This window comes from Hypanus sabinus, chromosome 18 (assembly GCF_030144855.1).
Source record: "Hypanus sabinus isolate sHypSab1 chromosome 18, sHypSab1.hap1, whole genome shotgun sequence".
Lineage (NCBI taxonomy): Eukaryota > Metazoa > Chordata > Chondrichthyes > Myliobatiformes > Dasyatidae > Hypanus > Hypanus sabinus.
Genome location: NC_082723.1, coordinates 37,254,821 through 37,281,370, shown reverse-complemented (window position 1 = coordinate 37,281,370; position 26,550 = coordinate 37,254,821). Strand labels below are relative to the sequence as shown.

Here is a 26,550-nt window from a genome sequence, read left to right as displayed (position 1 = left end):
TTAACAATAATAATGTGCAATAATGTTTCAATAGGTACTTCTAATGTCATAGAAATGTATGCAATGTACATCCTGAAGTTCTTTTTCTTCGCAAACATTCACGAAAACAGAGTGCCCCAAAGAATGAATGACAGTTAAATGTTAGAACCCCAAACTCCCCCAGCTCCCCCCTCCCACGCATAAGCAGCAGCAAAGCAATGAAGCCGCCCCCCAACAGCCCCCCCCTCCACTGAGCACTGAAGTGTGCAGCAAAGCATCAATAAAATCACAGACGCAGTACCCCAAAGACTATTTGTTCACCCAATAATTAAATAATCCACAGGCACGCGCTCTCTCTCCCTCTCCCTTTCTCTCCCCCTCCCCCTCTCTCCCTTTCTCTCCCCCACCCCCTCTCTCCCTTTCTCTCTCCCTCTCCCTCCCTCCCTCCCTAATAAAGGAAAAGAGGTGTCTCCGTTTCACAGTGAGAGGGGAGACATAACAAAACAACTCATTGATATATGGTGTTAAAAGTCTGTTGCATCACTTTTTCCAAGAACTCGGGTCGCTGGGCATACAGCCACCAGCCAGCTGGCTGCTTTCAATCTTCCATGTACTCCTACGACACATCAGGCAGCGGCACCGGCCTCGAATCTGCCCGCCTCCAGAGCCATGAAAATCCGGCTCCCTGAAAGTGCACTTGTCTTCCAGGCCGCGTATTAATTTACAAAATAATAAAACAGAGACTATTGTACTATGGTGTGTATTCTCCTGTCGCACAGAGATGGACTGTTGTATATGCTTATTGCATTTGGTAAGAGAGATTTTTTGTGACGATCCTTATGACAGCGGAGCTGAATGATCCTGTTCGAAAGGGTTCTCTGCTGCTTATTCAGTAGGTCATGGAGAGGATGTGCCTGATTATCCATAATGAATAACAGTTTGTTTAGCGACCTCCTCTCCACCAGAAAACTACCCAGCCGTACAAACTGGGGTCTATCTGTCAGGTAGTCAGTAATCCAGGAGATAGTGGATATGTCTACACTCTACACCTATCCTTTGCAGCTTCTCGCTCAGAAGAAATGGCTGGATTGTACTGAAGACACTAGAGAAATCAAAAAAAAATGTCATTCTCACAGTGCCACCAGATTCATCCAGGCATCATCACAAAAAGAAGTTGTATTTGCCCCAAAGTAAAATATTGGCAAAATGTTACTCTTATTAAAAGATGTGCCAGCCAATTTATGAAGAGCAAGCTCATCACCTGCTGTTTCACTGTAAACATTTGTAGCTTTTTGCAAATTTGCTTAGCAGATGTAAAAAAAAAGTCTTTCCTCACAATTTATTAAGAATCAACTTTTGAAGTTACTTTCTATAGCTTCCTGCAGGCTTTTCATGAAATGCACTCAGTAGCCAGTTTATTAGGTATACCAGTACACCTGCTCATTAATGCAAATATCTAATCAGCCAATCACGTGGCAGCAGTTCAGTGCATAAAAGCATGCAGACATGGTCAAGAGGTTCAGTTGTTGTTCAGACCAAACATCAGAATGGGGAAGAAATGTGATCTAAATGATGTTGACAGTGGAATGATTGTTGGTGCCAGATGGGGTGGTTTCAGTATCTTGGAAATTGCTGATTTCCCAGGATTTTCATGCACAAAGGTCTCTAGGGCAGAGGTTCCCAACCTTTCTTATGACATGGAAGCAAGGAGTCCATAGACCCCAGGTTGGTAACTCCTGCTGTAGAGTCTACACAGAAAAACATCTAGTGAGCGGCTGTTCCGTGGGCGAAAATGCCTTGTAAATGAGGGAGGTCAGAGGAGAACAGCCAGACTGGTTCAAGCTGACAGGAAGGCAACAATAACACAAATAATCATGTGTTATCACAGTGGTGTACAAAAGAGCATCTCTGAATGCACAACACATTAAACCTTGAAGTGGATAGACTACAAGCAGCAGAAGACCTTGAACATGAACTCAATGTCCAATTTATAGGTACAGGAGGTATCTTATAGAGTGGCTACCTAGTGTACAATCTACAGTCAAAGCTTTGGTGCTTCCATTGAACACAGTTGAACAGTTTGGCATTTTGGGGCTAGAGTTTAATGGTTAATTTAATCTCATTTAAGATTAACAAGATTTGTCTGCGTAGAAAGCAAAATCAGATGCATTAGAACATTTAGAAAGTTTTTGATAAGAACAAGCTGTTCAGCCCAACAAAGCTTGCCAATATCCTTTTCATGTAGTGTGTTGAAATAACTATTGAATTTAGATTTGAAAGTCCCTAAAGTACTACTCTCAACTACACAATTAGGGGGTTTGTTCCATGTGTCCACAACTCACTGTGTTAGAACTGCTTCCTGATGTTAGTCTGAAATCTCCCCTTTACCATTCTCCACCTGTGTCCTTGTTGATGGATACATTCTGAAGTAGCAGCTGGCATCCACTTATACCCTTAATGATTTTGAACACTTCTAACATGGCTCCTCTAATTCTGCATCTACTAAGCTAAGAAGATTTAATTCTTTCGATCTTTCTTCATAGCTCATACCCTGCAGACCTGAAATGAATCTAGTCGCCCTTCTTTGGACTCTCTCCAGTGCCTTCACATCTCTCGCATAATATGGAGATCAAAATTGTATGCAATATTCAAGGTGTGGCCTCACAGTGTATTATACAGCTTAAGGAAAACTTCTCTTGAATTGAACTTCACTGAGCGCATTATATAGCCCAACATTCTATTAGCCTTCCTTATCACTTCTGTGCATTGTCTAGATGTTGATAATGATGAGTCTACCAGGATGTCCAAATACTCCTTATACAGTCTTTCTAATTCAAAGTCCGTCCCCCCCAGTGTATATTTATATCTAATATGTTTTACATTGGACCTTGTGGATTGCGTTTCTGACTAGTTTTAATCCATGTTGCAGACAATGCTGAAATTGATTCAAAAGAAACTGGCAGACAAAGTGGTAAGTTAAAGAAAAACCTTAATTTGTTGAAGCCTTCTTAATATTGCAATGCATTTTACAGCTAATTAAATCACATTTATAATGTAGGGAAACAGACTATTTGCACACAGGAAGATTCAACTGAAACTTAAGATCGGGTTATGTGTTTCGTGAGGGATAAGTATTGTTCAGTTTGCCAGGAAGAATTATCATGCATGTTTTCAATATGGTACCATAAAATCTTTATCACCCATCTCATGTTAAAGCCTAGCCTAATGCCAGGTTCCTCTGATAGCATAGGGTCTTTTAAGAGACTCTTAGATAGGTACTTGCAGCTTAGAAAAATAGAGGGCTATGCAGTAGGGAAATTCTAGGCAGTTTCTAGAGTAGGTTACATGGTTTGCGTGATATTGTGGGCCAAAGGGCCTGTATTGTGCTGTAGACTTCTGTATTCTATACGTATGTCAGATGACCTTCAGAAAAATGCAGTGAACAAATGACATGCCAGGTAATGAAATATACAGTATAATAAGTTAGCTTAAGTTTGAAAGCCCTATCTGTCCTACTTTGATGATAAATTTACATTGAATTTGGAATTCACCTCATTTTGCTGCCATTTTCCATATTATCATCATCAGTGCAATTAACTCTTCAATGAAGAGGATTCCAAGAATTATGCAGGTGAATACCATGATTGAAAGAGTCTCATTTTCTAGCACCACTGCAGTAATTGGCCTTGTTTTAGACTTGTTTTCCTCAGGAGAATGCTGGCAATTAACTGGTGTTTGTTGGGCCTTGTAATTTCTTGCCCCTAAATGAGTGGTGTTCACTTTCAAATGTACAAAACGACAATGGTTAATCCCTTTTAAGGTGCCATCTCACTCGGCTTTAAGTTTGACAGGTGAAGTTGTTCGTTTCCTAGGTTGCATAGCAGTGGCAAACCAAGCTCAAATGACACAGCTGATCATTGCAACTCAACAAATCAGAGGAGAACAAAATTTATCAAAAAACTGTTCAGATTCCCATAGTAAATTGCAAACTTGGGCCAAAGTTAAGAGAGGATGGGATAGACTTGATCTGTGTATCCATCCCCCATATTTGCTGAACCCCAAGCTCACTTGCATTTTGACATGGACCTCAGTCAAAGTTCATAATAGCTCCTGGTGTTTTGTTATGTGCCTTTGCCTTGTGGTCACCTCCTGAGTTTGACAGGTCAGGTAACATCTGTGGAAAGGGAAACAAAGTTAAAACTCCAGAACTTTGGAATGCCGACTGTTTCTTTCTCCATGGACAATACCAGATCTGGTATATGCTTTTGATACTTTAACTGAAGATCTTAGGCTTTAGAGAATTTTCCTTATACTTCTGTGCAATCTTAAACCATTTTGTGTAATATTCTGCTTTTTTGTGAGCTAGAAGTTAGATATGAAATATTTCTAACATATCCCATTTGCATTTCTGTGCAGTGTGATCAAGTGATGGAGTTTTCATGGAGTGCCCTGTGGAACATTACGGATGAGACTCCTGACAACTGTGAGATGTTCCTAAACTGCAATGGAATGAAGTTGTTTCTTGAGTGTTTGAATGTAAGTTCCCTAGAGGGTATGTACTTTTACTTGTTCAGTGTGCATTTTAAGATAAAATGATCCTAAAGTAATTGTGTGCCTCTCTATGTAAATAGCAGCACAATTGGCTAATTAAATGTGGCTGGGACTCCATATAGTTTTCACTTACTTGAAGTCTATGGGGCACTCAGCTTATAGCTATTGCAGGATAATGGCAGGGCGAAGAGGTGCTGCCTGTTTGAATGTCCAACTATAGTTGGCTTTGAGAATCCAAATGCAGCCGAGGCTGGCTGTGGGACCAAAATTTACTCTTGGCAGAGAAGTGGCCTTCAATGTACTACTGGGTCCTTAAGAACATAGCTGCAGGGGCCTGCAATAGACTAGGAGAGAACCAAGATGAGGGATAAATCTGGGAGGCCTCATCCTCTGTCCACAATAGTAAAGGCAGGTGAGACCACTGGATGATTGTCCATTTAATGTATCCTACTTTTCTCTTTATCCTTTAATCCCAGGAATTCCAAGGAAAACAAGAATTACACCGGAACATGCTCGGACTCTTAGGAAACGTTGCTGAGGTCAAGCACCTTCGGCCATATCTTATGACCACACAGTTCATCAGTGTCTTCAGGTCAGTTTTGAATATGGAATAAATAATTTATTTACAATTCTAGAGGTTATTTCAGTTAGTTCCATTTTCCTCAATCCTTTCCACACCCCTTCCCCATTGTCATAATCACTGTTAATGCCATCTTCATTAAAGTACCTCCTTTATTATTAAAATACATTATTTTTCACCCAATTGTGCAAAGGTATAGCCTCCTCCTCCACAGATGTAACCCCTGGTACTATCCATACACCTCTTCCCAGAAGCTCGGCTACTAGTTTGTGCAACTACAGTGGAACTGTTTTAGCCCTACAATAATTCAGATATATCTGAATTTTTGTACTCTCTCCAAAGCCAGTATATCCCTGGATCATTCAGCAAAGGAGAGGTCATTCAGTCCATGCATTGACTGCATTGAAAGAGGTATCCAATTATTCCTCCTTCCCTACTCATTTCCCATGGTCTACTAATTTTGACTGAAGTATTCAAAGGCATGTACCACATGAAGGTTTATATTGAATCTATCATAACTTCAGGTTGTCCATTCCAGATTATAACTCATGGCAACAAATATCCTCTTCTCCATTTTATTTTTAGCAATTACCTTCTATCTGTAACCTTGGTTACTGACTGCCCTGCCAGTAGAAAGTTTTCCTCCTTACTTGCTGTATTAAAATCTATTCATGGCTTTTGAGCACTTCTTCTAAAGCTCTTTGAAACCTGTCAAGGGGTGAGGAGACAATTCTCATCTTCTACAGTCTTTCACATAACTAATTAGATTGGCATTTTCCATATTCATTTGCTACAATCCTACCTGTGTTGTTGTGAGCTCATTGTATTAGAATTAATTCAGAAGTGCAATGGTCCAATCCATTTGTTCCTTCATTGTTGGACCTGAGCTGCTTCTGCAGTCGTTCTTTTCTCTACGCAGTGGCCACATTATTAGGTACACTTGTACACTTTGCTCATTAATGCAAATATCTAATCAATTAATCATGTGGCAGAACTCAGTACATAAAAGCATGCAGACATGGTCAAGAGGTGGTTCAGTTGTTGTTAAGACCATACATCGGTATGGGTTAGAAGTGACTTTGACCATGGACTGTTTTTTGGTGCCAGACAGGGTGGTTTGAGTATCTCAAACTGCTGATCTTGTGGGATTTTCACGCAAAACAGAATTTAGAGTTTACAGAGAATAGTGAAAAACAAAACCCAAAAAACATCCAGAGAGGGTCAGTTCTGTGAGCAATTAACTGCCTTGTTAATGTGAGAGGTGAAAGAAGAATGGCCAGACTGTTTCAAGCTGACAGGAAGGTGACAGCAACTCAAATCACCATGCATTACACGAGTTCTATGCAGAAGAGCACTTGTGAATGCACAACATATTGAATCTTGAAGTGGATTGGCTACAGCAGCAGAACACCACAAACATACACTCAGTGGCTACTTTACTAGGTAATTTTAGCCTACAGCGTCTGTCAGGAAGCTAATGTGATCGGATCAGTTTATTTTCCACAGCCAGCTGGGCTGACTTACTATTATTAACCCAATGCCAGGCAAATTTGATTAAAATGTTCCAAGGATACAAAGGTCAGATTTATTAGAATGATTTTAGGGTTAAAACAGTCCAATTGTAGTTGCATAAATGAGCCTTGTATTTACTTGAGTGTAGGGGAATGCATGAGCAAACCAGTTTTTAAGCTTAGCAGATGGTTAAACGAGAAAGCCCACAGAAGAGTAAAAATTAATCTATTTCCTCTGCTGGGAGGCACCCACAGCAAGAACTTAAAATTAAAGTTGGAGTGATGTCAGGAATGTTAGTTGCACAAAGACTAATGGAAATGTGGAATTGTGTCTATCAGAAAGCTTTTGAGGTTAAAAGTAGATTGAGCATTTCAGAACTGAAAATGATGGATTTTCGTTTTGGAACCAAGGCATGTGCATAGTATTAAGAAATAAGTTTTCCATGAACAACAGAAGGGCAAGATGTACTGCACTGTTGCTCCCTGTTTTGCTTTATCACACAATCATAATTACTCCAACAAAAAAATCAAAAAAATTAGGAAAGAGATCAAGACTTGGAGAGAGGTGCAAGAGGAAATTTAACCAACTAGCACTAGGGATGAATGGCTACAGTTAGGGTGAGAGACTAGTGATGTTGGGATCGTTCTCCTTAGAGCAGAGTGATACATCACAAATAATGTATTGAACCATTCAATATTATGAAGGCCTTTGATAATAATTGAAAGAGAGAAATACTTTCCACTTATAGGAGAGTGGCAGCCAGAGGATGCAGATTTAAACTAGTTCTTAAATATCTAGTGGTGAAAGTAGAAACATTTTCTTTGATTATTTGAGATTATCATCAATGCAGCCCAAAATAATGAATACACAAATTCAAAAGAAATGTTCAAAGTATGTTCAAGGGAAATTATTCATAGAATAATGGATTTTCAAAGAACTGCTACATTGTAACTATTTTCTTCTATGAAAAAAGGGGAAAATAGTAAACAAACATTATCCTCCGTCTGTTGAGTTAATCCCATTAACCTCGTTGTTACCAGCAATAAAATATGAAGAATCATCAGATCTTGAAATTAAAATGTTATTTATTCCTAGATCTTGCTATAAAAATCATCTCCTTGTCAGCATATTTCTAGTAAGAAAGGTGGACATTGTAACACCAATTCCTTTCTGTGTAAGCTCCCCTTTTCTCCCCTCTCTCTCTCTCTCTCTCACACAAACACACACACACACACACACACACACACTTTATTTTATGGCTCTTTTACAGCCGTCTCTTAGAAAGCAATGCAGATGGGATTGAGGTGTCGTACAATGCCTGTGGGGTTCTCTCACATATCATATTTGATGGAGATAAGGCCTGGACCATCGCAGAACCTCGTCGGGTTGATGTGATGGATCGGATGTGGCGAGCAATCTCCAGCTGGGATAAAAATTCAAGAAGAAACATTAATTACAGGTGAGAGGTGGAAAAATTCACTGTAGCATTATTTTATGAACTGAGCATGGGAATGGGAAGGTGTGTCAGGAAAGGTGGGATTGTGTGATTTTTTTTAAACTTTGTAATTAAGACAATAATGCTGACTCTATGCTGGCCAATAGCAGGATACTTTTGGGTGGTGATGGAATTTCTTTGCCAGTGGAGGGGAGGGGAGTGTACTTTGGATAGTGAATGGTGTGTCCTTGGGCCAATGGCATGTACTGTTGGTACATTGTGTCAACAGCAAGAGATGTTTTGGCCATTGGAATGTGCTTTAAGTCACACTTTTGGGTGTCTTGATTTGGTTAAATATGCATTTTAGTTTGTGGGCTGCTATATTCCAGTGACAGGCATTCTGGTCAATATCAACAGGGCCAGAGTTTTAATAAGTGACCATAGGACATAGTGGCAGAATTAGGCCATTCAGCCCATTGAGTCTGCTCTGCCATTCCATCAGGGCTGATGCCAGATCCCACTCAACCCCATACCTGTCTTCTCGCCATCTTCTTTGATGCCCTGATTGATCAAGAAGCTATCGACTTCTGCACGGACTTGGCTTCCACTGCAGTTTGTGGCAGAGCATTCCAGATTCACTACTCTGTGGTTAAAAAAAATTCCTCCTTACCTCTGTTCTAAAGGGTCACCCTTCAAATTTGAGGCTGTGCCCTCCAGTTCTGGATACCCCCACCACAGGAAACATCCTCTTCACATGCACCCTATCTAGTCCTTTCAACATTCAGTGGGTTTCGATGAGATTCCCCCCCCCCCCGCATTCTTCTAAATTCCAGTGAGTACAGGCCCAAAGCTGCCAAACACTCCTCATATGTTAGCCCTTTCATTCCTGGAATCATCGTCATGAACCTCCTCTGGACTCTCTTCAATGACAACACATCCTTTCTGAGGTATGGGGCCCAAAACTGTTGACAGTACTCTTAAGTGCAGCCTGACTAGTGTCTTATAAAGCCTCAGCATTAGCTCCTTGCTTTTATACTCTATTCCCCTTGAAATAAATGGCAACATTGCATTTGCCTTCTTTATCACAGGCTCAACCTATGACCTTTAGCTTTCCTGTGTGCTGCTAGTTGAAGAACAAGTAATGAAATAGTTGGCCAGTGGTAGAGTGTTTAAGCCACCAGTACGGTGTTTAGGCCAGCAAAGATATTCTAAGCATAGGGCCTTTTGAACTGCTATTCGTTTCTTCCTTCCTGCAGATCATTTGAGCCAATCTTGCGTCTTCTTCCTCAGCAAGTGGCTCCAGTTAGCCAGCACTGGGCAACCTGGGCACTCTTTAACCTTACGTCTGTCTATCGTAAGTACTGTTTAATAATGTGTCTCTAACATTCATTGCAAAGGACTGAATGACAAGATAATTAAATTTCTCAAACTCATATCCATAGTAGGATTTGTTATTCCACTGTTCTGATGTACTAGTCTAGAAAGATCATCACTACAATACTGTACCCCTGCACTTCAGAGCTTATTAATTCTTTACCCTAGTTTTAAAATCTTCCCATAGCCATAACCATTACAAAATCTGTGACTTCCTTAACCAATACAACCCTTTGAGATTTCTCCATTGCTTGAATTCCAGCTGCTTATACATTGCTGATGTTGTCCATTCTACCACTGGCATTTGTCTAATCCTTAAGCTCTGAAATTCTATCAAAAAACTCCCAACTCTCGCGCCTTCCATTAAAATGTTTCTTAAAATCTATTTTAATGAACATTTCCTTTGAAGTAACTCTTTGTCAAATAATATTTTTAAATTATATAAATATTAAGATTAAAGCACATAATACATACACCATGCCAGACTGAGAAGTGTTCCTAAATTGGAACATATTTCTGAAATGATACATCAGGATGCTAATTTTGACCAGTCACATCTGTGCTGGTATTATTGAATAATTTGAGTTTCTTGGCAATTTTACTAATGGTGCTGGCATTGGAATTGACCATTATTGGGTTAACTGCTCAGTATCACTCTGTGCTGGGAAAACTGGTCTGTGGTACCATCAGACTAATGTGCCCTGCAAGAGAATCAGAAAGGAGGGGAGGAAAAAAATTCAGTGCCACTTCTAACTCCCCTCACCCTCACCCTTCCCACTCCCCTGGCCATCCGTTCCCCTATCCAAGGTGTTAAATTTGAAACGTTAGGTTTTTGGGAATAATGACTTTTATTTTTAAAAGCTTGCTGTTAGTAATAAAATGTTGAACCAGAAAATTAGATGCTGCATTTGAGCTGAAAGCAGTCTGTGAACCTAACACTGAATAACTTAAATCTTCAGCTGAGAAATACTGTACGTTGTTGATAAAAGAGAATGGAATTGAATTGCTGAAGGGAGTGATCGAGAGTGACACAGCTAGATCAGAGACCAAAGACATGGCAGAGTAAGTAATACTCTCAAAGGCAGGACTATGTGTCCCATTCAGAGAACTTTGAGCCTGAGTTGATGTAGGAAGGCTGAAATGCAGACAAGGTTTCAATCTGATGCTCTCATTGTTTTAGAGTGCAGCGGTTCGACTTTTAACTTTACACCAGAAAGTGACAGCATAGAATCATAGGGCAAATCTTGCACTAGTTGCCCCAAGGATCCAAACATAAGTTGAGCCACAGCAAAACACCAGAAAAAAGGTTAAGCACATAAAACTGTCCACAAATTGGCAGTCATTGTCACTGTTATTGGGTGGCACGGTAGCGTAGTGATTGGCACAGCGCTTTGTAGTGCCAGCGATCATCATTCGGGGTTCAATTCCTGCCACCATCGGTAGGAGTTTGTACATTCTCCCGTGTCCCTACGGATTTCCTCTGAGTGCTCCAGTTTCTTCCCACATTCCAAAGACATATGGTTACCGTCAGTGTATGTCGGAAGTGTGGTGACACTTGCAGGCTGCCCCCAGCTGAAGCCTCAGACTGTGTTGGTCATTGATGCAAAGTGACACACTTCACTGTATGTTTCGATGTACATATGCCAAATAAAGCTAATCTTTATAATCTCTTTATCACATTCAGACTAGACACCATTTAAAATATTAAAGCTACTGGCAGCTTCTCAGTCCCTGGCAATCTAGTCACAAAACGCAGCCAGGATCCTGTCCACATTTCCGAAGCTCATGCATTTCGCATGGACAGCTTTATTTCAATATAGTGTAATCTGCAATCATCAGCAACAAGAATTTAACCCTAAAATGAAGACTGTATGAAAGTTCCATGATGGGTATTTGTTCAGCCTCTCCCCCACGAGAACACAAAATAAGATATTCTTGGACAAGATGAGCAATGAGAGGATAGGAGTGCCACTCAATATGGTAGGGAGCAGTTTAGCAGCTGGATTGAAGTGATAGGGACATAATTGTATTTCCTCTGTTTTCTGTTAACTTTGAGTGTTTGATCTTTTCAGCTTACAAAAATTGGCAGTGGGCATTACCCTGGGTGTAAAAAGACAGACCTCCTCTTGATGAAGCATTCTTGATGGGATCAATAAAGTATCTATCTATCAGTTCTTATGATAAAAACAGAAAATGCTGAAATACTCAGCAGGTCTGAGTGATCTGTTCCAGACCAGAAGTGTTAACTGTTTCTCTTTCCATAGATATTGCCTAAGCTGCTGAGTCTAACCAGCATTTTCTCTTTTTATTTCCAATTTCTGGCATCTGCAGATTTTCTACTTTTATTTACTCTTTCCAATTTCATCTGATGTCATTCAACTTTGATTAAAAACAAAATAATTAAGATTCTAATCTCTTCTAAAGTGATTACTCTTTTTATTTCTCTATTCCACAGAGAGGTCATTAAATTCTGTGAGAACTTTAAAGAGGAGCGGATGGACACATCGAGCTAAAGGCTGAAGATAAGCTATTACCAACTGTCACTATTTCCTGTCAGGCGTGGAATCTAAGTAAACACTGAGGAACTTTAATGTCCTGCTACAGTAATGCATCAGATGCATTATAGGGAAGAACCTCTGTGCATGACATGGTGTCAAGATGACACGCAGCAGAATCATTTGGTGTTGCACAAGAAAATGTTAATTCATGTAATTTTTTATTGGATAAGGAATTAGCGTTTTCTCCCACCTTAACCCTTCTACCTTCTTAATTTTTAATCTCTTCTCATTGCCTTTTAAGTCTCATTTTCACCCCACCCCACCCCCAACCCTGGCGTTCCAGCTGTATTCTTTCTCTCTCTGCCTCACTCTCTCTTTCTCCCTCCTCCTCTCTCCCCCTCTCTCTGTCTTTCTTTCTCTATCAATCTTTCCCTGTCCTTCCTTTTCATGTTTTTTTTTTGTAAATTGTGCTTCCATGGTTAGTCTTGAAAATTTTTTGATTGTGAAATCTCTTGGGCTGTGCCAGTTAATCAAAATGTCAACGGTTAGAAACAAATTCAATGGTTATAAACTTTTAAGAAAAATAAGGAGTAATTAATAAATGATTTGTTGTTGAGGCACCTGTTCCTGTAGATGTGCTGATCCTTAGTTCTTGATCCACAACTGATGATATGTTAACAAGCTTGTGAGCTCAGTCTTTAAGGCAGCACCAAAGTTGTTAGTTTCCAGTTCTATAATAACTAAATGAAAACTATTGATAAAATAATAATGATAGCTTCCACTTAAAATGTTCTTTAGTTCCAGTTTTAATTATAAACAATGTTCTCTGTGGGCCTGCAATATTGATACAGTGTAATTATATCAGGAATATGGTGATATGACATCAAGTAAGCTATGTAGTTAGGGTTACACTCCTAATTAATGATGGGCAGTTTGATGTGTAAGTAATCTTTGAGTTGATTTAGGTATGTATTTTGGCTTTTTAAATTAAAATAATTCTTTACATTCTGGATTTGCCAAAACAAATTGAGAATCAGCTGTTGCTTTGTGCCTTTTGTTTATCCCCAGTCACCTGCCCTCCTCCTCCCAAGTTATCTCGATTCAATCTGAGTTTGGAAGGAGTGATGAGAAGTTGAGGGAAAGCTGACACTCTTTCTCTTGGTGATCTGATTAGTACCATTTATCTAATTCGATGAATCAGGAATCCATAGAAAGCTTGTTGAATCTTACGTCAGGGTGGATCCAGATGATGTATTACTGGCCTGTATCAGCCCCAAAGCTGTGCATCTGTTGTTGGCCAAGTCGCACTCCCAAGGCTTGTTGCAATCACTCTTTAGAAATTCCATGAAATTACATAGCTTCCGTGTTTTTAACACACAATGAAGATAAAGAGCCAATGCACCTACTGCTGTTACATTCAGTATCTACAATGGATAACCAGCATCAAAACAGATATGGTATTTGTATTAACCATCTAGTTATTGTACATATTCTAATTTTTGTGCGAATCATTTAAAGCTTACTTTGTTTCTGAGTTTGTCTTGTTATAACATGATCTGAAAGTACCTGAGAGAGTACAACATTGAACAGATGGACGGGTGCACATTGAGGATCCTTCTGTTATTAAGCATTCAAGGTACATTTATTATCAAAAAATGTATAAGTTATACAACTTTGAGATTTCTTTCCTCATAAGTAGCCACAAAGCATGAAAACCAAAATAATCCAGTTAAAGAAAAAACTAAAAGACCCAACACCCAATGCACGAGACAAAGGGGAAAAAGGAAAATAAAAAAACACAAATCATACAAACAATTGAAGTGAACAACAGCATTCCAAACCAAAATGAGCCTTCAGATCCACAGCCCAGAGTAGGCCCAAAGCCTCTGTTTCAGTTCATCATATTAATAGGCATGGAACACAGCAGTTGGGGAGTCTTCATCGCCTCGGTGCCATGGAGAGAGGAGTGACCATCGAGGAGAGCGAGCGAAATATCACCTCTGATCTGGGCCGGTATTTAACTAGCCTAAACAGGGAATCATGCTTCACACTAGGACCGGCTGCTGCGAAGGGCTCTGGGCCTACAAACCGCCGCCAGTGACTTGCTCTGGGCCCAGATTTCGCCACCCAGCCCAAAGCAACTCCCAAGTCCTTCAGATCAGCTCGGTGCCCAGTCTCACACCCAGGCCAGTTGTACAGGGTCAGAACTCCACTGCCCCGACTGCTCCTCGCCAAAAGGCTCACTCCATCTGCATCAATTCTGCAACACACCATCTTGGGTCACCCCCTGAACTCGCCTCACCATCACTCGCCCCTTCTGTGTTTGTGGTGATAATTTAATATAATTTACCTAAGAATAGGTGTATTTAATGATGTTTATAGTCAGATTTCTCACCTCTTGAACTACCCGTGAGCTGTTGCACGCGTTCAGTAGGGCCATTATAACTGGAAGCAGATAATGGCAGGAAAATATTTGTTATAGTTGTGAGAAAAGTGCACTCCAGTATTCCAGAAGTTGAGACTGTTTTACATAAGAATCAATTTGCCACACCCCAGATAAAGATTAGGCATTGTCTTGAAGTAAAAGTGATTTACTTCCACTCCATTTGTGCCAGATTTCGGAGTGCTTCCAATGACTGAACATTAGTTGCAAACACAATTTTCCCTTGAACGGCCAAAATTGTGTCAGTGCAATGAATGTAATGTCATCAGACTCCAGTAATGAAAAGAGATCCTACTCCACTTTGTCTGGTCATAGAGTCACACAACACTACAGCACAGTAACATTCCATTTGGCCCATCTAGCCCGCGCTGAACCATTAATCTGGCCAGGCTCATCGACCTGCACCGGGACCATAGCCCTCCATACCTCTCCCATCCATGCACCTATTCAAATGTTGAAATTGAACCTGCATTCACCGCTTGCACTGGTAGCTCATTCCACACTCACACCACCCTCTGAGTGTAGAAGTTACCCCTCATGTTCCCTTAAACACTTAACCTTTCACCCTTAACCCAACCTCAGTAGAAAAGGCCTGCTTGCATTTACCCTATCTATATTCTTCATAATTTTGTATACCTTATCAAATCCTCACTCAGTCCTCTACGTTCTAGGGAATAAAGTACTAACCTAGTCAGCCTTTCCCTATAACTCAGTTCCTTACATCCAGCCAGATCCTTGTAAACTTTCTCTGCACTCTTTCAATCTTATTTACATCTTTCCTGTAGGTAGGTGACCAAAACTGCATATAATTCTCCAAATTAGGCCTCACCAACATCTTAAACAATTTTAACAGAACATCCCACTTCCTATACTCAATACATTGAAGGTCAGTGTGCCAAAAGCTTTCTTTTCAACTCTATCTACCTGTGATGCCTCTTTTAAGGAATTATGGATCTGTATTCCCAAATTCCTCTGTTCTACCACACTCCTCAGTGCCCTACTGCTCACTGTGTAAGACCTACCCTGGTTGGTCCTCCCAAAATGCAAAAGCTCACACATGTCTGCATTAAATTCCATCTGCCATTTTTCCAGCTGGTCCAGATCCCAGTCCAAGATTTATTAGTCTTCCTCGATATCCATTGAACCCCAGTCTTGATGTCATCCGCAAATTTGTGGATCCAGTTAAACATATTATCATCCGGATCATTGATATGACAAACAACAATGGACCCAGCACCATTCCCAGTGCACACCACAGTCCTCTAGTCAGAGAGGCAACCATCTACTACCACTCTCTGGCTTCTTCCGCAAAGCCAATGTCTAATCCAATTTACTACCTCATCTTGAATGCCAAGCAACTGAACCATCTTGAGCAAACTCCCCGTGTGGGACCTTGTCAAAGGCCCTTCTAAAGTTCACGCAGACAATATCCACTGCCTTGCCTTCATCAGCTTTCCTGGTAATTTCCTTAAAAAACTCTATAAATTGGTTAGACATGGCCTACTACCTACAAAGCCATGTTGACTATCCCTAATCAGTCCCTGTCTGTCCAAATAGTTATAAATTTGGTTCACTTTGACCATGAACCAGGAATTCCTACAAGTTGATGGAGATGCCACATATTTTCAAGGATATTCTTAAAGCCTCCTTGAATATGTGTAGCATCTCCATCAACTTGTATATCCTATCCCTTACCATGGACCAGAGCCTCTGACCTGGAGAAGTTGGCCTAAGAGAGAATGCTGACATTGGTTTGTTTTTAAATTTGGAGGAATTTGCAGTGATGGCACAGCAGAGTTATGTGCTACTCTGTTGAAGAAAAGGGTACTTGTTGTGGCTCATTTAGTAAGATTCACTTGCCACGTTTCACTTGGAAATGCTGTTTCCCTTGGTGGGTGAGTCCAGGACAAGAGGTCACAGTCTTAGAATTGGAGGGTACCCATTTAAAACAGAGATGAGGAGAAATCTTTTTAGCCAGAGGGTCATGGATTTATGGAATTCGTTGCCACATACAGCTGTGGAGGCCTAGTCATTGAGGGGTTTTAAGGAGGAGATTGACAGGTATCTAATTAGTCAGGGTATCAAGGGATATGGGAAAAAGCCAGAAATTGGAACTAGACGGGAGAATAGATTAGCTCAAGGTGGAGTGGCGGAGCAGACTCAATGGGCCGAATGGCCTACTACTGCTCCTTTGTCTTGTGATCTTGAGATGTCTAAAAAGGTCATCAAATTGTTGTTTGTGGTAACTAGCTGTGTGTAATTTGGCTGTTTAATTTCCTAGATTTGCAACTATACAGTACTTAAAATATTTCAAAGGTTGTTATGACTTTAGAAAGTGTGGAAGATATTGTATAAATAGAGCACTTTATTTATTTCCCTCTAATTCACTTTTTCAACTTCAAACTTAACTAGAGCTGCAGTGAAACTCTCCAGCTGAAAGACTGACCTATCTTGGTGCAATTCTTCAAGATACTTGGGCTGCTTATCACCTTTATTATGTTTTGTAACTCCAAAACATAAAAACTAATTGTAAGAAAAACAAAGGAGCTGGGAATGCAAGTTTTAACTTATTTTTACTTTAAGAGAGGCATGTATCACATGGTGGTGTGATGACATATGCCTTTTACATATAACCTGCTGTGCACTATTTAAATAAATAAGAATGCTTAATCAAAAGATATATTTACCATATTACTGAAATATTAAATACACAACACTCTGTACTGCTTAGATATAAACTCCAACTCAATACAGAATGTATCTCAACTTGTATATGGTATACCATATAACAGAACTACTATATAGGCATCCACAGCATAGTAAATTTTAAATTGACCTATTCACTCCTAAAGATTCAATCGCTGTGGAGGCTTTCTTACTCTTGTGATGTAAAGTCTTGGCAGGTGAGACTTGTGGCTGTGAAACAATCTCAGGTTCTGGGGCCTCCTCCATTGTGTTGTAGAAGGTGACTCTGGGACTGCAAGAAGTGGTTCTGACAGCTCTGGACACCTTTCTTCTTTTCTCAGCTTTTATTTCAGGATCTATTTCAATCTTTGCTTCTCTCCTTTTCAACTTGTTGTCTGTCTTTTTCTCACCTTTTTCTAGTTTCTTGCATCTCTGAATTTTCTAATTCCTCAAGAAAATAGGTCTTGTTTATCCTCTTCCATTTCCATAGTGCTTTTGTCATCCTCCTCGTTTCTTCTTTCTTGGATGTGCATCTTGATTTTGGGGGAAATGGTGCATTTAGTTCTCTTATTAATCCTTCTGTTGCTCATCTTACAATTTGATGTCTCTTCTTGGTTTTTTCATCCACAATATCTGATGAATCCTGTTTTCGTATCTCCATTGACTATTTTCTTTTTGGTCTCCCATTCATCTAGCAGGGCTTTGTTCTTTGCACCTACTTTTTCCCACTTGAAACTCATGCAATAACCTTAGATTCTGGTTCTTTATAATCCTAAAAGCTCAATGGTTGCTTCTTTCCTGAAGCTCCTTGAACTCCTTTCCAGCTTAAAACCAAGCCATGTTTCGCAAGCAACTTGCCTGATTACCATCAGAAGCTTTCTCAGATACGTTGCCTACAAAAACTGCTATAGTTAGACCACTGCCTTTGTTGCTTTCACCACTTTCACAATTCCTCTGAGCAGTATGATCCTTCCTTGGTCCAGTGTTTTCTGATCAGAGGCACAAAGTTGGCTTCAACACCTATTTGCCCTCTGTTGGGCTCCAGTTCATGATGTACAACATGGAGACAGTTTTTGCATAATCAAAAACCTTTTTTAATTCACTCTCAGTTGATTCTCCTACAGAGGGTGTGGCATGCAAATTGTGGATGGATCTCCAATCAAATTGTTGTTGTCTCAGCCAATCACAACTCCACAATGCCAGCCCTCCTGTTCTTACCACATACACGCCCAGTGTGGCTTGTTGGCAGTTGTACTTCAATATTACAAATGTCATTCTCACTGGGTGTTATCTTTTCTCCAGTGTAAGTTAACGGTGGGATGTCAACAGGCTTCAGTTCAATATTTTTGAAATGCTGTTCAAACTCGGTTTGTGGAATGACTGAAACAGGTGGGCCAGTGTCCAATTCCATTGTAGTTATTTTGCCGTGTAAGCCATATTGCTTGTCTATAAACAAAAGAAAATCTGCAGATGCTGAAATCAAAGTAATACACACAAAATGCTGAAGGAACTCAGCAGGCCAGGCAGCGTCTGTGGAAAAGAGCAAACAGCTGATGTTTCAGGCCAAGAGCCCTGATGAAGGGTCTTGGCCCAAACCATTGTCTGTTTGCTCTTTTTCACAGATGCTACCTGGCCTGCTGAGTTCCTCCAGCATTTTGTGAGTATTTCTTATCTGTAGTTAGTTTTCATATTATAAATCTCAAGGCTACTCAGCCCTGTGTTATTCTGATCGTTATCAGATTTTTAATTGACAGCATGCAAATTAGTGCTCTTTTTGAAACTGCAACTTTGCTGTTTATCTTTTTCTCTTCTCTGTGCAGTCCATGTCTTTTTTTTGCCTGCTTGATATTCATTTTCCACAGTACTGTATTTGTCAAAATGGAGCGGAGCAGGCCATGGGAGGGTTGTGGGACAGGTGGCAGAGAAAAAGTGTTAGTGGTAGGGTGAGGGTGTGCCACAGGTGCAGACACACCCAGCCCTGAGTCACCAACATAATTTGATACTAAACTATTGTTATTATTACAGAACATTTCTGCAGTGCTTCCTGCTCTCTCCCTTCTCCTTTCCCCTCTTTCTCAACTACTCCCTTCTCCCTACTCCCTTCCCACTCTCAGTCCACCACAGAAACCTACATCAGAATCAGATTTATCATCACTCATATATGTCATGGTTTTTTTTTCTGTTTTTGCAGTAGCAGTACAGTGCAATACATAAAATTACTACAGTAATTACAAAAGTGTTAGGCACCCAAGACTTTTACACAATACTGTATGTTTCCTACCTGTTTGCATTTTCTGTAAGTTTCGCCTTTAAATCTGGATTGGTCTGGTGTATGTGAACCCCTGCCGCAATGGTCTGGCCATGCAGGTTTCTGTTTAGATATTACAATTTTGTTCACAATCACTTTCATTCCTTACTGCAACTCAATTGCGACTCTGTTGTGTCCATTGATACAGCTATTTCAACTGCTCTTTTAAATGTAAGTTGTGCTTCACATTAGGAGCTGTTTTTGAAAACTTTCTTCTAAGATTCCACTAATTAAACTACCTTTCAGTGCATCATTATGTCCATTGCTGAACTGACAATGCTCAGACAAGCTCTTCAATTCAGCCACATATGCTGAAATACACTTCCTTTTGATTCCGCTTATGAAACATAAAGTGTTCTGCAGTCAACAATAGTACTGAGTATTCCTGCATTACTTTCATGATATCAGCAAAGCTCTTTTTGGTTTGTTTAGTTGGAGCAGTTAATTTTCTAAGGAAACTGCATGCCTTTAAACCCAATTCACTCAGCAAAACGGGCATTTCATTTGCTTCAAATTATCACTTGATTCACTCAGTATATAACATCCAGTATATAACATTCAGATATCTGTTGTGCAATCAAACATGTCAAACTTTACAATATAGTCAACCATTTTTACTCTTTTTATAATTATTGTCACCCAGTACTCACTGTTCATGAACCTATGAATTTGTCTGTTTTCTGCCCTTTTTTTTAACTCAAGTGACTTTCTCCCCTTGTGAAGAAAATTAAAATGTGCTGCAATTTTCTATTTAAACTTGAGCGTCTTGCTGCACTTCAACAGGTAGGTAGTCATCTCAGGTTCATTTAAAACTTCCTCATCACTATTATGTTTTGTAACTTGGCCTTTTCTCCTTGGAGTGACGGAGGATGAGAGGAGACCTTATAGAGGTGTTTAAGATAATGAGAGGCGTAGATCGTGTGGATAGCCAGAGGCCTTTTTCCCAGGGCTGAAATGGCTAACATGAGGGGGCATAGTTTTAAGGTGCTTGGAAGTAGGTACAAGGGGGAAGTCAGAGGTAAGTTTTTACATAGAGTGGTGGGTACATGGAATGCACTGCCAGTGATGGTGGTGGAGGCAGATACAATAGGGCCTTTTAGAGACTCTTAGGTACATGGGGCTTAGAAAATTAGAGGTCTATGCGGTAGGGTAATTCTAGGCAGTTTCTACAGTAGGTTACATGGTTCGCATAACATTGTGGGCCGAAAGGCCTGTAATGAGCTGTAGATTTCTATGGTCTATGTTCAAAACATAAAAACAACAGAGCTGGGAATGCTAGTCTTAACTTTGTTTTTACTTTAAATGAGGTGCACACATATCACATGGTGGAGTGATGACTTATGCCATTTATGTACTTTTACATATAGCCTGCAATATATTACATAAATGAACAAGAATGCTTAATCAAATTATATATTTGTAATATTACTGAAATATTAAATACATAATACCTATCACCTGTCACCTTGTACTTCTTCACCTCCTCCCAACTTCTTATTCTGTCTTCTGCCCCTGTCCATTCCAGTTCTTTGAGAGGTCTTTGCTCGAAGCAATTGTTTAATCCTGTCTATAGACACCTCCTAACTTGATGAGTTTCTCCAGTATCTTGAGTGTGTTGCATCTGCAGAATTTCTTATGTTTCTAATTTGGACTACTTAAACTATTTGCAATTAGGACAAAGGCAAGACATACAGTACTTCATTAAATGGGCAAAAGAAAAAAAAAATCTGACTTGCTTTTAATGGGAACATTCTCCACCATAGCAAAAGTGAGGCAGGGTAGTCAACTTCCCAACTTGCAGTAACTAGAAATGGACTGCATCGCCCCGCCAAACCCATCATCTAATTCACTGTAGAGACAAAACTAATCACTGGTGCTGCTCTCCATACAGCTCCTCCATCTGGCAAATACCTCACTGCTTTTTTTTCTTTGTTTCTATATATACAAGAAGTTTCCATTTTTAACAAGAGGCTGGGATCAGATCTGTTATTTGTATAATACTAGGATGTTCCTGTATTTCACATAAGGCTGTGACACCATTCTGAAACTGAAAAGAGATTGGGTGTCTGAGAGGATTCCAGGGATTGAGAGAAACATGTAATTACATTAGATAAACCAGGGACAAACACACTTGATTGTTTTTGTCTGGAAGGTGTGCATACCATGTCTTTGATACATAGAAAGCGTAAAGATTCAGGCTTTAATTCTTACTCACACAACATTTCCTCCGATTCTGTTTGAGTTTCTAACTTGTTCTTAAACATGTAAATTATATCCAGGGTTGTTCCACTCTATTGTAGTATTAGGGAGTTCTTGGTGTAGTAAAATCAACTAAGGAAGAATGCCAATTTCCTGAATTCAGAAATCTGTGTTACTTCAAAAGTCAAAAGTTCACTAATTCCATCGAGTGATTACCCTCCAAGAACTAATCATGGATCAAAACCAATGAAAAGGAATAGTTAAACTGAGCAAACTTTGATCTGATTCAACCAAGAAAAGAAAAAGTAGAAGGTGGGTATGGTAGGGAGGCCCAAACCACTTTTTTCAAAACTGTTCTACTCACACAGGTCTATTCTCAGACTATTAGTTCTTTGTCACACATATCAAATACTGATTGTGCTACTGGATTCTTAAGAAGGATCTCTTGGTTGAGCACAGATCAAGTCCATCAACATTGGCTAATACATTGTGTCTAACTTCTACGAACACAAGCAATATAGATTTGTGTGTGCTTATGATGAGAGAATGTTGAAATTTGAATAAAAGTGCATAGTGAATAATTTTACTATATGTACATAACATTCTCATTTAGATCATTCCACTTCTCCCACTGCTTATCATATAAAGGTACCCACATTTAATGTTGAGGCTTCATAAGGCATTGGTCAGAATGCATTTGGAGCAGTTTTGGGCTCTTTATCTAAGAAAGGATGTGCTGGCATTGGAGAGAGTACAGAGAGTATTTGATGGCTCTAGGTCTGTACTCTCTGGAGTTTAGAAGAATAGTGGGGGGAGGGGTCTTATTGAAACCTATTGAATATTGAAAGACATAGAATGGAAGTGGAGTGCAATGTTTTCAAGAGTGGGGAAGTTTAGGAGCAGTGGGCACAGCCTCTGAATAAAAAGACATCCCTTTAGAATAGAGATGAAGAGACGTTGATGAATCCATTGCCATAGACAGCTGTGGCGGCTAAGTCTTTGGGTATGTTTAAAGTGGAGGTTGATAGGCTCTTGATTAGTAAGAGCTTCAAAGGTTATAGGGAGAAAGCAGGAGAATGGGCCTGAGAGGGTTAATAAATCAGCCATGATGAAATGGCAGAGCAGACTCGATGGACCAAATGGCCTAATTCTGCTCCTATATCTTATGGTCTTATGTCAGACAGATATAAATGAAACAACACAAAACTAGACTTAAGTAATTTTGAAAAACACAATTTTAACCTGTTAGTTCTTGTAAAATGGACTGGAAAAAAAAACCCTACAGATTTAGATTATTAAGTGGATGTTAGAATTTTACGTGTGTCTTTGTTGATTTGAGTTTTACGTTTGATTATAGAGTGGAGTATCAGTATCCTAAGAGAGTTGTACATTCATTCTTGACAACTAAGTATATGTTCTTGGACAACAGACCGTAAGGAGATGTGCTATCAATGGTGTCATCTTTACATTGCTCTTACCCATGGAGACTAATGTTTATAAAAATAAATTACAATAATCCAAAAATTGCAGGTAATTTTTCTTAATGATCCAGCCAATATTTATCACTCAAACAACACTAGGAGTAGTAGAAATTTGTTTGTTATGTTGCAGGGAAGACAGTAATGATGAGTAGGTTTCAAGGGTACTTATAGGGACATAGTGTCATAGAGCTATACATCAGGGAAACAGGTCCCTCAGCCCAACTGGTCCATGCTGACCACAGCAACCTCCCTGCTGGTCCTGTTGCCAGAGCTCAGCCTCTCCCCTCCCCTCCACATATGCTTCCAAATACCTCTTAAATTGTACCTATCTCAACCACCATCTTACAGCTCATTCCAGGTACTCTGTGTAAATTCATTACCTCTCGGCTGTCTTTTTGAATCTCTCTGCTCTTACTTTTGTATCTGTGTTCTCTAGTTTTGGACTCCTCAACCCTAGGGAAAGGACTATAACCTCCCACCTTCTCCATACCACTCATGATTGTATAAACTTCTATGAGGCTGCCCCTCATTTTCTTGCATTCCAGGGAATAAAGATCCAACCTGGTCAATCTCTCCCTATATCTCAGGCCCTCTAGTCCAGGCAGCACCTTGGAAACTCTCTTCTGCACCCTGTCCAGCTTGACAATGTCTTTCCTATAACAGGGCGACCAAAACTGTACACTGTTATCCAAGTGCAGGCTCACCAATGACTCGTATAACCGCCAAAATATGTCCCAATTCCTAAACAGATGCCCTCACTAATGTAGTCCAGTATGCTCAATGCCTTCTTCAACATCCTGTCAACTTGCAGGACTGCTTTCAGAGAACTGCACACTTGTACTCCCAGGGGCCGCTATTCCACATTTGTCAGTGCCCTCCCATTCACTGTATAGGTCCTACCCTGGTGTGAATGTCCAAAATGCATCACCTCACAGTTACCTCAGTTGAAATCAATTTGCCCATCTCCTGAACTTAACAAGGTCTCTTTGCAATTCACTGTATCCTGCTTCATTATCAACAACACCCCTAATTTAATATCATCAACAAACTTGCTAATTGTGCCATATCCAAATTATTTGCATCCATAATGAATGAGTTCTCAATACCGACCCCAGTACTCAAATTGATGTAAAGTGCTTTCCTTGTGGTAACGAATATTCTTTTAATTGCAATGGGCCAGAACCTGTCCCATTGACCTCGGACAAAGGTATCTGTTCTAATCAACATACAGGTAAAATGAGGTATGATGAGGATTCAGTAAATGTTAACATTCCGTCATATTCAGCTATTACGAAATAGCTATTCAATCGGCTTTAATGTAATGATTCAGTAATAACACTTTCTCAGATGCTGCACACGAGCTTACTCAAAAATATGATACAGAATCAAGGAAGATATAAAGGATAGACTGAAATCTCGATCAAGAGCATGATTTAGATCAGTGTTATAAAAGAAATTGGGTGGGGAGAGAGAGAAGAAGAAAGTGAGATACATAAGAAGGGAGAGAATTCCCAGGTTTAGGTCCAGGAAAACGTATTGTTCCTGAATAATGGTGTCTGCATAAGGCCTGAAGTGGTGGTTTGTCGGTCTTAAGAAGTTTACAGAATTAGGGGGAGTTCTGGAGGGATTTTATATCACTGAAGCAACCATAAACCCAATTAATCTGGCCTGGTTCTTGCAACGTTTATACTGACAGCAATCTAATCATTTTTCAAAAGTCGATTCAGAATTATATCCCGATCACCTGTTGGAACATTTCAATCCGGTTCCGAAAATCCAACCCGGCTCTTTTCTAACACCAACTGAGGCAGAATTCTTCACATTCCCCAAGGAGACCCAACTTGTAGTAATAGCAGTGAACAAGTTAAAGACAGGCGGTCAAGTAAACCCAGGACTTCATTCCGTAGCTGGTTCTTTTAAAAGAATAGCACTCTTTCCTTTCCCCAGCAGGTAAGTGTGTCAGGGTAAACTCTTGTTGAAGTTTTCCGTCTGGAAAACATAAGGTAAAAGACTTGTCATCGCGACTTTAATTCGGGTGAAGTAAACGAAAAGTGCTGTAAATACTTAGTAGATCAGGCCGTGTTCGAATATAAAAGGCGCTTCGCCTTAAATGTTAACTCTATTCTCTTTCCACTAAAGCTAAAAGTTTACAACATTATCAGCTTTTATTATGTATTTCTACCAACAACGGTATTTACTGTTTTTAATATTTCCAGCGTTCAAATAACTGTAACCAGAAAATTCCCTCCAGCTTCCAGCTGTGAGTCCGCTCCAAGATCTAAAACTCCTTTTTCTCCTCACCTAGTGACCTGATCGAAGATCTCAAAAAATGTGCTGATTGGAGGATTAATTTTCCATTGTAAATTGTCCCTAGTGTAGGTGAAGGGTAGAATCTATGAGCTGATGGAAACGGGGGAGAATATAATGGGAGTAATGTAAGATTACTATAAATGGGTGATTGAAGGTCAGCGTGGAACTGAAGAATGTGTTACTGTGATACATGACCTCACTACTCTGTGGCTTTCAGTAGAGAAGGCTGCATTGTGAATACCAAATGCAACATACTAAAGTGGAAGAAGTATTATTGAGCTATTACTTCACCTCATCCATGCTGACCATACAACCTCCCTGCTAGTCCCCGTTTGGATCCCTGAATGGTGGGAGGGAAGATGTAAAAAGACAGGATGCTCTGGAGCAGAAGCAGGTTTGGAGTTGAGCCAGAGCATTGTGGAGGAACAGGCTCTTTTGGATAACTTAAACAGAAGGAGAGAAGATTTATTGAAGATAGCTCAAATTATAGAGGATGATCTATGAAAGATAAGAGAGAAGGAGAACCCTAACTTTGTTCTAGGTAGGAGGCAAGGTGTTGAGAACAGAGGCAATAAATATGGAATAGATTTGATTGAAAGGTCTGATGAGGAAAATGGAGTGGCCTTTGAACCAATTGTAGCTAATTCAATATAAAATCTAATTACTTAGTTTATAGCCCATAGCGGGTCATCATGATGTCACAAAATCTGAAGACTGATGAAAACTTGGCTCTGATGAAAGATCTGGAAGATCGCCTAAGGATCCAAATTGACAAACTGGAGCACTTGCGACTTTTTATTGCTGAGGTAACACGTACTTTATTTTCCTTTCAATTACTTACTACGGTTTGCTACAGTCCTGTGGTTGGGGAGGTCAAAATCCATCACACCGTTCCAGAAGTATGAATTTGATTCCTTCCTCTATTGAGAGATGTTAATATAGCTAGGGGATATATTGTCACTACTCTTCTCCTCCAGTTGGGTAGGAATAACTTAAGTTAGGGTCAATTCAGCATCAGTTGCATACTTACTCAAGTCAGAATATCTGGGGTTCAAGTCCCTCCCCAGGGGCTTCAATACACCAGTGCAAATCCAGATCAATCCCCAATCTTCAAAATGACATAAAGCTGAGATTCTCCTATGGTTCCCATTTACAGTAAAGCATTAAGCTGAAGTGCCTTTTCCAGTGGATGCAA

At 39.9% G+C, this 26,550-nt stretch overlaps 1 protein-coding gene across 4 annotated transcripts in view; it reads left to right on the top strand.

The window, feature by feature from the left end:
- Nucleotides 1-13,463, top strand: part of zer1 (zyg-11 related, cell cycle regulator) — a 30,359-nt gene extending 16,896 nt beyond the window's left edge. For all 4 annotated transcript variants that reach the window (XM_059994142.1, XM_059994144.1, XM_059994141.1 and 1 more), the window contains 7 exons: nucleotides 2,909-2,950; nucleotides 4,396-4,515; nucleotides 5,007-5,122; nucleotides 7,893-8,081; nucleotides 9,314-9,411; nucleotides 10,391-10,493; nucleotides 11,887-13,463. In XM_059994142.1, coding sequence (XP_059850125.1) covers nucleotides 2,909-2,950; nucleotides 4,396-4,515; nucleotides 5,007-5,122; nucleotides 7,893-8,081; nucleotides 9,314-9,411; nucleotides 10,391-10,493; nucleotides 11,887-11,944 — 726 coding nt within the window. In that variant the 3' untranslated portion in view covers nucleotides 11,945-13,463. The remainder of the gene's footprint in view (nucleotides 1-2,908; nucleotides 2,951-4,395; nucleotides 4,516-5,006; nucleotides 5,123-7,892; nucleotides 8,082-9,313; nucleotides 9,412-10,390; nucleotides 10,494-11,886) is intronic.
- Nucleotides 13,464-26,550: the final 13,087 nt, after the last annotated feature.